Source organism: Lytechinus pictus, chromosome 3 (assembly GCF_037042905.1).
Source record: "Lytechinus pictus isolate F3 Inbred chromosome 3, Lp3.0, whole genome shotgun sequence".
Taxonomy (NCBI): domain Eukaryota; kingdom Metazoa; phylum Echinodermata; class Echinoidea; order Temnopleuroida; family Toxopneustidae; genus Lytechinus; species Lytechinus pictus.
The window spans coordinates 63388008-63401170 of NC_087247.1; the positions used below are offsets into that span (position 1 = coordinate 63388008).

The 13163-nt window shown below is 35.6% G+C and overlaps 1 protein-coding gene across 1 annotated transcript in view; it reads right to left on the bottom strand.

The window, feature by feature from the left end:
- Positions 1 to 5440: 5440 nt before the first annotated feature.
- LOC129256830 (macrophage mannose receptor 1-like) overlaps positions 5441 to 13163 on the bottom strand; it is a 30783-nt gene continuing 23060 nt past the window's right edge. The window contains exons 32-42 of the mRNA XM_054895022.2: positions 12911 to 12975; positions 12090 to 12196; positions 11346 to 11621; positions 10898 to 11058; positions 10515 to 10620; positions 9885 to 10129; positions 9189 to 9357; positions 8359 to 8616; positions 7518 to 7697; positions 7127 to 7171; positions 5441 to 6744 (exon numbers count right to left, since the gene is read on the bottom strand). Coding sequence (XP_054750997.2) covers positions 6503 to 6744; positions 7127 to 7171; positions 7518 to 7697; positions 8359 to 8616; positions 9189 to 9357; positions 9885 to 10129; positions 10515 to 10620; positions 10898 to 11058; positions 11346 to 11621; positions 12090 to 12196; positions 12911 to 12975 — 1854 coding nt within the window. The 3' untranslated portion in view covers positions 5441 to 6502. The remainder of the gene's footprint in view (positions 6745 to 7126; positions 7172 to 7517; positions 7698 to 8358; positions 8617 to 9188; positions 9358 to 9884; positions 10130 to 10514; positions 10621 to 10897; positions 11059 to 11345; positions 11622 to 12089; positions 12197 to 12910; positions 12976 to 13163) is intronic.

A 13163-nucleotide genomic window follows, 5' to 3' on the forward strand; every position in this document is an offset into this window, starting at 1 on the left:
GACGATCATTGAACCAAAGAAGACTAGTATGAAGAGAATGTTATTCAGAGGACAATTACCGTCACCTGTTAGTGAATTCATTAAGTAAGCGATGGATGTCCATCTCTTCATAGGTCCATGGTTAAATGAATGGGATTCTTGGCGGAAGAAGAAAAGGATTACGGAATATAAATTCGGAACAAGAACAAGGCATTACCGCCCATGGAAGTTAATGCAATTATTTTGCTTTTTAATTAATCACCCATCTTTTTTTTTTCCCTTTCATTTATACATATATACATTTTATTAATTTCATTTATTATTATTCATTTATTTATTTTTATTTTTTTATTTTATTTTATTTTATTTTTTTTTTGGGGGGGGGGGGTGTTTTGCTACTTCTATACATTTTCAGACAACGGACTGAGGCGCCGCTCTGGGCGGCGGTATATCGGCGGTCAACCGAAAATATATAAAAATACATGTAGGTCCAACTCAATACCATACTCACAGGATGCTTGCATATCCTAGCCTTGGTCTCTCGTGGATCTACCAAGGAACCATGGTCTACTGCATTCGAGGGTCCGTTTCAGATCAACTCCGTCAGTCAAGCTCATTAAAGATTAAAACCCCTCTAGTCATGAACATCACTTGGACAAAAGAAGTTACGTTTTCAGGTATAATTGCCAACTGATTGCAATTATATGAACTCCACGCACAAACTGCAGTCAAGTTCTGCGGCCCCGACTTTTTCCGCGAATACCGACTCGCCTGCACCTTCATTCCTTTATAACCACATGCAGCATGCCAAATATTTCCAATAGTATCTGGCCAGTATATGTTTGTAGTAAGGTAGGAATCTTTTGTCTATAATCTGCGAGGCAAAACTAATGAAGAAGAAGAATGAACATATCTCATCCTTGCGGCATCAACTGTAGCTTTAAACTAGGATGCTCTCCACCTCGATATCCTTGCTTAGTCAGTCACCAGTTCGTATAAATCCACCAAGTACATCATAAATCCGAGAAATTTGGATTTCTCCTTGGTTTCCACTAAACAGCTCAAATCGGGCTCCCCAACGAGTATTGCTGAAACCATGCAGATCCTTTGCGAAATTTCAACTTGAGACCCAGAATTAGCAGGTCAAACCGATGTAACATGCAAAAGATTTGAAATTCAATTTGATTTGAATCGAAGCAGGGGCCGCCGCGATACGATGAATCCTATTGCTGTTGATTTTAGCTCCAATATCGAGTCCGAGATGGAATTAAAATTGGAATGATTCACACATAACAAGTGTTCTCAACGAAACCACAACTCAAAATGATTATATTCCCTCAGTAACTCATGCTGAATGCAAGTAAAGGCTTCTTTCCCACGCCTCTGATGCGCGGTAACTTCCCGAGGAATTCTGTTTTGTAAACATCGCGGCAGTACAAACAGGCGGCCGCTTTATATGGAGCGCCGCTACTCGCGGCAGCTTTGTGAGCGGTTTCGTTTGATCTAGGTGACCGCAAGTACTTATCACAGCCGCAAAAAGAACTGCCGCTCCGCGCAACTACCGCGCGACAAAATGTGCAAATTGCGACTGTAAATCATTTGAGCGATTAAACACCGCTAAAATTTATTATCGTCTCCTGTATTAAGCTGTTTTGTGGCGTAGTTTCTTTTCCTGCCATTGTTCGAGGAGATTAATTAACTTCGGTCTCGGGTAGCAGTAAACAATAGCTTACTTACAGCGTTGAGCCCATGATAGTGAAACAATTGTTGTGGTAACGTCTATTAAGTAGGTCAATTCACTTCAATGAATTTTTAAGATAACATTAAAAGTATTGTCTGTATTGCATAAAATATATACGCTATGTTTATCAAGTATTGGCAAATAGATTTCAAGTTCAAGTTCAAGTTTATTTAAACCAATCAAGACAAGAGACATATTACACAGTTTAACAAAAAAGAGAATACATGATAGGTTTGGGACCCCAAAGAAGCAGAGCTTGTGAGAGGGGCCCCTTGTAAAGTACAATACAACAATAATGAGATGAAAAAGTATTTACAATGATAATCGAGAGAGTAAATAAGAAAAATACATACAAACACACACACACACACACACCCGCACACATGGTTTATCAAGAATCAATTTAAGATATTTTGTAATCTTTCAAATAAATATTTTCGACATGAATTTTTAAATATGGGCAGTGTTGGACTCGATCTAAAGCTTTGTGGTAACTTGTTCCATTCTTTTGTACAAACTATCACAAAAGAATTCAAAGCAGTATTTGTTCTTGTAAGTGGTTGGTGGATAAGATTTTTCTGCCGTGTATTGTACAAATGTACATTTGAATTAACAACAAATGCATCTTTTTATAATGAACAGTTTTGAGAGGATAGTGATTTGTACATAAATATCAAACAATTGAAGGAGACTAAATCATCAAGAGGCAAAATCTTCAATTGCAGAAATAGAGGAATACTTGGACATCTGTAATTCGAATATGTTATGAGCCTCATAACTTTCTTCTGAAGAACTAGCAGTTTGTTTAAATGGTTCCTATATGTATTTCCCCATGCAACATTACAATAATTTAGGTGTGGCATAATAATAGCAAAAAAACATAGGCCTATTTTTTCTCAATAATATCGCCATTATATTTCTCATAAGCACTTATGAATATTGTAATTTTAGGTCACTAGACGAAGGTTCATTCAGAGGTCAATAAATTGATATCAACTGAAAATAAAGAACTACAAGTGGATTTTTTTCTCAATAATATCCCCTTTATGTTTTGGTAAGCACTTGGGGAGCACAATTTACTTTTTTGTCATTTATTGTAAAGTGCTTTAAGCATGTTTATGGAAAAAAGCTATATCAATATTTTATGTATATGTATGTACATATATATGTATGTACGGGTGTATTTATGTAGGTGTGGGTGTGTGTGTGCGTGTATGTATGTATGTAAGGGTGTGTGTATGTATGGGTGTATGCGTGTATGTATGTATGTATGTATGTATGTATGTATGTATGTATGATTTTGAATTCTTCATAGTTAGTTTTTATATAGTTTTAATAATTTTACTTAAAGATAACGATTAACAGGTATCAGATATAAGATAAGAGCAATTTCAGATTACCGGGTCAAAGTAAAAGGAAATTTCAGATCACTTGATTTGGGTGAAAATATAATGTGGGTGAGTAAATGGATGTACATGTACCTGTATACATGGTGTATATGCAAGGGTAGGTGAGTTTTGTTGGGTGCGGTGTGCATATAACATATGAATGTGCATGTGTATAGATGCGTGCGCGGGGCATTGCGTGTGCGGGCTAGTGTCTGTGGGTGGGTGTGGATGCGGGTGTGGGCGTTTGGATGTGTGTGTGTGTTTGTCTGTCTTGGTGTCTGTGCATAGATAATTCACACTCACAATTCCCCAATTAGTGCATATTGGAGTAGGCCTACAACTACAAGTCCTTGAAATATGACCCCCTTTTCATTTTAGTAGGCCTGCGTCAAATATTTTCAGCGCTTAGCATTTGTATTAGTTGTTCAGTTAGATACGTATCCTGTTTATGACAAAATATGCATAGAATGTCCGTTTTTAAGTAACATCGATATCGTCTTCATAGTGTACATACATGTTAAACAGTGCTTATCATGTTTCTTTTCAGGCCAGTATAACATTTTCAGCTCACGATTCATGCTTGCATTAATTCTTTATGTAGATGCACAGCCTGTTTATTTAAATACATGCTTAAAATTTCCATTTTTTCCGATTGGGATATTATAAAAATTCAGCTCGCACTCCGCGCTCGCAACATTTATTTAGGAAAATACTCATCCTTTTCGTGATAACAAAAAAGTAAATACAATTTCACGTTTTTCAGGCCGGAATATCAAAACTTTTCAGCTCGCGCTTCGCATTCGCATATTACTATATCATATAACCATCCTGTTAAAGATGACCAAACGTGCTAAGAATGTTCCATTTTTAGGTCTGAATCGCCGAGAACTTTCAGTTCATGCTTCGCGCTTGTATACATTGTTCTTTGATAAAAACATCCTTAAACCATGTAAACTGTCTAGTGTCCATGGCGGAATGTCAAAAAAAAAATCTCGCGCTTCGCCTTCGCATTATTTAGTAGGTAACATGTATCCTCCTCATGATTCACTGCAAAAAGTTCCCAAACCGGTACCTTTCCAGGTCAGTGTATCGAAAATTTCAGCTCGCAATGCGATCTTTGCGCTCGTATTATTTATTTATACCTTATGATGTACCTCATCTTGATTGTCAGAATAAAGTTAAGATGTACTCAAACTTCAGTCTTTAGTTAGGGCTACCCCCTATTAAAACAGCAAAAATATCTTTTTATCTGCCGTTCGGGGAAAATGTGGGTGAAAAATATTCCCCCCCCCCCCCATGTCAAATGCTGGATCCGCCCCTGTTATATTAACCCGAAAAACGCTTTAAGCTTTATTTGACTTATACGAAAATACGTTTGTCAGTAAATAACTCAACCGAAATACAAGAATTCCCAAATGCTAATTCGGGCGGCAAGGCCTATCGTGTCGCCCCCCCCCCCCCCCTATTTGGATGTGATTTTTTTAGTGAGACGCCCATGCAGTGTCCAGGGCCCCCGGAAGCTCTCGAATTTCAGTTATATTGGTTCTTGAGTGTAGCCGTAAATTCATGACATTTAGCAGCTTGTATGCAGACTTACATCCTTTTCACCCCCCCCCCCCCCCTCACCTTCCCTCGTTCTCCTCTCTCAATTCCTCATCTCCTTTTTTTCTCCCTCCCATTTACTTCTTTCTTTCCTTTCCTTTTATTGTCCGGGTCATTATTGAATTTCCCTGAGAAAATCCTCCATAGGATGGAATGTGCCCCGGCTTTTACGCCACTATATAGTTTAACCAGGTAATTGTTGTTAGTGACACTAACAATATTCTGGTTTATCAATTTTCTTCAATTTTGAAATGTGGTTGTAACAGAAGTAGCATTGAGACTAGTAGGCCTCTCCTCCTGGAAAGAAAGGTGTCCCAAAATGTGTCTCTTTCTCTTATTATCTTCATCATTTCCCATCCCTCTCTCTTTCTCTAGATTTCTCCCTCCCTCTGCTGCATATTCGGGTAATTCTCTTAATTTCGTTCGTTCTTTCTTTCTTTGTTTGATTGTTTCTTGTTCTTTCTATTTTTTGGGGGGTTAATACCCCTTGTTTTCACTTTTCTTTTCCCCGACATTTTTCTGTCTTCTTATCATTATTTCTATTTCTTCTTATTTTTTTTTCTTCTTCTTTGTCTTTTCTTCTTATTTCTTCTTCTTCCTCTTCTTGTTTCTTTAATTTTGATTTATATTTTCTCGTGATCTTGTTTGTTTGGATCTAAATACATGTCGTATTTACATTGAAAAGGATATTTACTCAGCTGTTGCAAAATGCAGTCAAAATCATTTCAAATAATTTTATACGCCTCTGTTTATTGAAAAAAATCGGATGTGCGATGACAGCAAATATCTATCTGTAATTCATTTTAACATAAAATATATAACATTGTATTATTTGTAGGTTGCATCCCATGTAATATCACCGACATATACAAAAAATTAAAAAAAGGTCTTCAAGCTCGTCCGGGGGGCATTGAAGGTCTTAAAGCTCGTCAGGGGGGGGGGGCAAAAAAGGTTTTTCAAGCCCGTCAGGGGGGGCAAAGATACGTTTTTTCATGGGTTGTGACTCGTCAGGGGGGGCAGAGTGCCCCCCCTGCCCCCCCCCCCCCGTAGGTACGCTAGTGGCCCTGGAGATAGAAAGTAGACTTTAAGTAGACAGCATACATGAATGATTCCAAAGAACTCTTGTAATCAAACCATTTGATTGGACATAAAGTTGAATCCAATTAAATTGAAAAAACCTAGAAAAGTAAACATGGTATATGGTCTACATATTACGTTCAACAATGAATCTTTAAGTAATCCCGATACAATTGCTTTCGAGGCCACATTAATCTTGAATGATAAAAAATATCTTTGGAGATAAAACACACCCGAAAACGTATAAATTATGTAATATCGTATGGCTCAATTTCAAGTATTAAAGGTCAAGTCCATCTCAGTAAAGAGTTGATAGGAATAGCAGAGAAAAAATAAAATGCCTGATGTTTAACAACTTATAAAAATCGGTTATTTTTTTAATCCATGAGACCCTATATATATGAATTATAGAATATTACATTTTTTGCAGGTTTTACAACTAAGGTTTATTCTACCCCGATTTCTCTTTTTTTATTAATTCGGTTTCGTTTGTGTGTATGTAGTGTTTGGCGTGGACTTGGACTTTACGTTTATTACTCAATCATTAAACATATCTAGACTATATTTTCTCCTTTTTTTTCTTTTAGTGTCCGCTATGAAACAAATGTACAATCTATTGATATATTTCTTAATAAAACATCTACAAAAATTCATAAAAAGCTATTTATTGATCTTTCATTTTCTTTTTCACTTAAATATAAAAACTGATTTAGGCCTATGCCTCTGCAACTCCGGGATCTTTCAAATCTTTTGGCTTTTCTGGATCTGTCTTGATGTTAGCTTCGTAAAGAGCGTTGTCGAAGCCTACCGGTGGTGTTGGGGTTGGGAAAGGATCTGTGGTTGATGATGATTTAGGAGCGTTACGAGCACCAGCAAACCAGGCGACCACCAGAATGACTATCACTACGATAACGACAACGGCGATGACTATTCCAGTGATCATCGCAGCAGAAAGAGCTGGAGAGATTAAAGATGGGAAGGAAACACACATAATCAGTACAGGATACTTTTCTCTACATAGCAAAGCTATCATGGCCTTGAGTAATTAATTTTCATTGGTCTATGTCTGGTACATAAATTATTCATTTTTTTGTAACTTTGAATCATAAGAACAGCTTTCTGAATTCAAAGCGACAAGTAAAAAATGTCCGTCTAGGCTTTTATCAAATTCAATATCATTTGCCATGAAGTATTGTATGTTTTGTCATGATTCAAATAATTATTATTCGCATTCTCAATTAAGCATGCTCAAAATGATAAGACACTGCGTCATGCAGAGCAATAAATCGTTTTTTTTTTCATTGGTGAAATTAATGAAATCAAGACCTGAACTACTTACAGTCACCGCCACCTGAGATAGGTTGAGAGTCCGTCTCATTTTGACCTAAAAGAAAAGAAAACAATCTTTCATCAAATGAATAATCATTAATTACATTTAACATGACTAATCCAACTGGTAAAACACAGTAGCTAGAATGCTTTGTTAATGGTGATTAGGATGATACTGCAAACATATTTTCTAGATTCTAACAATAAACAATTCATCGACATCGTGAAAATGAGAGGCCACTATTCCAAAGGATATATTCACATAATTACATCTCTCCCCTTTGAAATTTGAAAAGAAGAAATATAAATTGGACAAAGTCTGAAAGATGTAATTGGTTTATTCCAGTTGTATGTGGTTAGTTTTATGAATATTCTTAAATCGAATTTTAAAACTTGCTTACTCTTATCCATTTTACAAACGTAAGAAGCACGTCCCGAGCAATCCTCATCGTTCCATTTCCCAAATTCATTAGTGTACATCTCGACACAATCTTCATTTGATCCAGCCCAATCTTCAGTCGGTTCACCATTAGCCCAATGCACATAATCAACCGGGCTATTGTCAGAGTATTTGAAGCCACCTGCAATGAAAATGAATAAATCTAGTAATAAACAGAATAGATTCAATGTTGATCTATTGAAAGTGAATCTTTTGTTCATACTGTAAACTGATTGCTATTTGATACAATATTATTTTTTAATGTCCCATTTGAATATTTTTTTTTCGTATTGAAATTTATAGTCGAAAGGGTTCCAAACGCAAATTAACCGTGATCACATTGTAATCTACTTAAGAATATTTCCAGTCCATTCCGAATCAAGCCAAGATATCCTATTTTTGGACCAGAGCATTGATTGTACGTATTCAAAAATAATGAGTTCGCCATTTCTTCGTTGCAATATATTTCAAACAAATAAACTACAGTCAAAACTTGTTTATTTTAAAATAAATTGGTAGGCTACAATATTGTAACAATATGATATCTGCTTACAACACCAACTGTTCGGAATTGCGGTGAAATTATTTCATGGATAAATGGTATGCAGCCATGCAAGATAGGCTGCCATGATCACTATGATGTTTAATACGGTGAGAAATTTGGGAGTTTTCACAACTTTCAAATGGAACGGGAGACATTACGTTTGTGTATTAATAAACAGTATTGTGTTTAATATTTAAGGAAAATGTATATTTCTATAGTTTAAAGTTGTTATTGTTTAATAAAAAATATAAATTCATACCAGTTTCAGACCTGGTGAGACCAAGCCAGACTGACCGAACACCTACAGTTCCAATAGCAAGGTTTTTAACAAACTCATTTTCTTCCTTGCTATGAATACTAACAAGCTCTCCACCATACTGAGTCTGACAAGTCTGTCTTGCTGTGAACCAATCAGCAAAGACTGCTCCTGAAGCTACGGCATAACAATGGCCACCAAACTCTGATTGTCCGTTAGGACAAGAGCCTGGTAGAGTGGGTACGCGGGTAGGAGGAATCTCTGTTAGATGTTAAGGAGAAAAAGTAATTGTTAAAGAAATGTTTTATTTGGACCAAACGATGTACTTCATTTGAATGTATACAAATCATCATCATTTTAATCATCAGTTAATCTCAAAATTGATTCGAGTACTAAGAGATGCAATTTTTCTGTTAGTGGTAATTTATTTACAATTTTCGAGGAGGTGATTTTTTTTTCGATTAGAGAAAACTATTCATAATTATGGAAGCATAAAATTGAAGCTCAGACGAACATAAGTTTTGACATATTTTGAAAATTTTGTGTTACTCGTATTGAGTTATATATATCGGAGATGAACGAGTCACTTTTTTCCAACCCGTCGATTCTACATTTCTAAAAATAATTTTATATTTACATAATCATCTTGATAATAACCTTTAATTCCTATAGACTATACTATAATTGCTGTTTAATAAATTGCACTTGTATAGTCTTACAAACACCCCTTGATTAATGTAGGCCGTTGATATAGAATCCATGGGTAACATTTTATATGAATAAAACCTTCACCCATGAACATGAAAATAGACAAGAGTTTGTATTATACTTACTATTGGTAGTTTTACAAATAGGAACAAACATGCCGTTACAGTTAGTATCATCCCATGATGGTTCATCACGTAATACTACACACCCTTCTCCTGGACGTTGACTAGGTTCACTATCACCCCATACAGAATAGAAAACAGGCCATCCATCACTCCATGTATATTGACCGTCCTTATTATGAAACAGAAAATATATATATACAGTATTTGAAAGGAATGTGATCAATCATCTGGAACTATCGATCAGGAATGCAAACAATCTTTATAAAACAAAGTTAGTATCCGTCCATGAATAATGAAAAAATACTTACCTCATTAAATGTCAAATGGGTTTCGGGGTTAGTCAAAATGATATCATGTCCTGTACTATAAACATTTCATCGTGTCAAGGCGGGTACTTAGATTGTGTGCGAATAATAAGTCACAAACTAACTCGAGGGTTCTCTTCTCCTACCTTTAAACATATCATTAGTACACATATTTGAATTTGAAATATGTTTTCTATTCATTTTCTTGGGCAGCAAATTCAGCTTCTGAATTGCAATGTCTTTGATTAGACAGCTGTTAGTTATCATAGTAACTCGACAGGCCAGATAATAATGCACAGCCTCAAAACATAAAACAACTTTTTATCAAATCGTGTTGTAATGTCTTGACACCACAAATCCTTCAATGAATTGCAAGAAAGGTATAATTTACCTCATTACTAGTCATACCAATCCAGGCAGCTGAGACATCATTAGAATACATCAGATACTCAAGGAAGGCTTCATTAAAAGAATCAGTAATACTAGCAAGATCACCTCCTTGTGATCTGCAGTACTCTTGAGCATCGGCGTAGGTTCTTGGAGTGGTGTCTATCTTATAGCAGGAACCGTCATATTTGTAATAGCTTCTGTCATCACAGTACGAGTTGGTAGGTGGGTTTTCACTTGCTCCTTGAACTGAAAATAATAATTGATGGACGATTTATTCCCATCCATCCCATTGTACATAATTTTCATATCTTATATTAATATACAATCCGCTTATTCATAGCAAGGTTGTTTTTTTTGTGTGTGACTAATACCCAAGTAGGCCTACTATATTACATTCATTATGGACAAGTTTTGTTTTGATGGCTTATTATACCATAATAAGGTTTTGTCCTCAAATCGCGACTTGTCTGCACCATATGTACATTTCCCATAAGTGAAGAACGCCAGGTGTGTGATGAGCCGTTCCGCATCAACATTAGAAATAACCAACTACCATTTACTACTTTGAGTATTTGAAAATTCGATTTAAAAAAGATAGATCAGCTACACAAATTATTTTTTCCCGTCTTACCTAGATCCTTTTCACACATATATGCTATGACCTCCCCGCAGTTAACATCATTCCATTTTCCCGCGTAGGATGGATCATTGAGCAGCTCAACACAATTTCTTGATTCCTGTAGTGACAATATGAAAACAAACATAGGATAGGATAGAAAGGATAGCGAAAAAAGACTAATGCACTGACGTTTACTGAAAAATACTTTGCGTCCTTCACTGAATAACAAAGAGTTAATACACATTTTCATGATTTATGTAAATGTAGCAATAGTGATTCAACGCTCAATAAGTGAGGGCTTATTCGTGAAATGTTACCGCTGTATATACGTTGGTGTGTGTCCAATCATCCAAGTATCTTTATAGCTGTAAAGCCAGAATAGAAGCAATTCTTACCTCGCCTGGCCATGTAACAATGCCACTAGGTTCTCCTGGTAACCAATTGGTGTAGTATGGGGGTTTTCCGTCAGTCCAGTGGTACTGTCCAGATGAACCAAGATCAGAGAAACCAATCCATACATCAGTTGGTACATTAATGAGTAGTGACGTCATAAGAGCTGAAACGGGAAATATAATGATTATAATAACATTGGTATCATATTTTGTAATATTTATTTCAGCTATCATGTGCAGTATGTGTAAATAATTTCGACACAACATTGCATTAGTGATTAAAAGCTTATATGATACTTTGATAATAGTGTATATGATATTGGAAGATGGGAACACTGTAATTTCCTACTTCACGAGTTGTCAAAAGCATGGTACAATGCACCTTATGACAATTGTTATTCTAGACTATGCAAGCATAATTTCGTATAAGAAGATTAATAGTTTCTCTTACATTGGACTTTCTTGTCATGGATACCAGCTAGGTTTCCACCTTCTGCTATACAAAGGTCTCTGGCGTTCTTCCATTTATAACGATCATCAGTGACGTATCCACCAATCCTGTAACAACGATTGAAGTATTTAAAGTAACCGTTGTTACATCCACCGGTAGGGGTCGGAGTAGGTGCGTTGGTGATTGGGTTGATGGAATCTTCTGCCCTCTTACAGATGAACGGGGTTGGAACTCCGCAGTTCTGATCGTTCCACTTACCATTCAATCCAAGTGCGTCTAAAGAATCAGCAAATGTCAAATAGATATGGTCAAGTAACATCCGTTACACATCTCTCATGAAATAACTGATTATAGTCATATAGATCTTGTATTTATTGGGTGAAATAGATGACTTTGTAGTAAAAACACTGAAACATTCTTTGGGGAGAGGCATTATAAAGGCTTCTATTTTCGTTATCAATATCTACATGTTTAGAACAAACATAAGATGGAAAGAGAAGAATAATGAGTTATATGGGATCTACTCAGGGTTTTTTTCCAGGATATGGAGGGTTTCTGTCGCATATTGGACATATTCAAATAAATATTTTGAAATATTAGAAATTAATTGAAACATGAGACTAACAGATTGATTACAGTGAACATGTATGTATTGCCGAAATAGAACAATAATGACAATGTTGCATCGCAAGACAATAAAGATTGGAGATAAGTTTGTCCGATTGTATATTACTGTATTCTTACCATCAACTTCATATTTGTTCATTTCTGCACATGTTTCTTCGCCATGTTTGTTGTTAGGTTCACCGGGTAGCCAATTTGCGTAGGTAAATGGAGTTCCATCTGACCAACTGAGAGATCAATAAAGTTTAACATGTCAAACCAGTGAAACCACCCATCACTATTTCAAATTACAAAACTTTTCTATATCGTCCCAGTCTAGTGTCCATACAAGTGTATTTTTATTATGCCATCAGAGACTAAAAATTGCTATTTTTTGCAAATCGTTCTGTCATCGTTTAATGTTGTAATTTCATTAAGTAAAATGGGAATTTCAACATAATAATAATTAAGTTTTGATAAAAGCATAAAAACTAATGAAAGGTATTGGTTAAGTTTGATGAAAATATGTCGAAAAATATTGGATTTATGATCATCTTAAGTTTGATTTTGAGATGTCACAGACAAGCAGCTCCTCCATAATGCCATGTGATATAAATTTACCAAATTGACTTTATTAATTCAAATTTGTACCGTAATCTATCATTTCATACATCATTTGACACCCCCTTCTATGAAAAAAAAAATTTCATATATATTTCATCATGTTTCATAAAAGTACGATTTATGAAATTACAATAAGAAATTGAATATCAATAACTCTTTTCGATTTATGGACTTTCATAAATCCTTACCAATATATCCCTCTAACCTTCCTGCTTTTATTAAAACTAACTCATCGTCAAGACAAACTTTCCCTGCAATCTCATAAATGTCTGTAAGTGACAACATCATCAAAACATTTTTTTTACAATGAAAAAAAATTATCTGATTTTTTTTCTTACGTGTAGGGACCGTCTACCACCTCTTGTCGGAGACCGATCCAATACTGTAGAGCAATACTGGGTGACTGAAACGAGACACACACAAAATATATCATCAGAAAGGTGGGTAATTGACACACGATCTTATCATGATAGAGAAAGAACTTGTTTCTTTCCTGTAGGTTCATAATAATAATGATGATATCTATAACAAGAGGAAGACGACGACGAAGAAGAAGTAGAAGAAGAAGAAGGAAAAAAGAAGAAGAAGAAG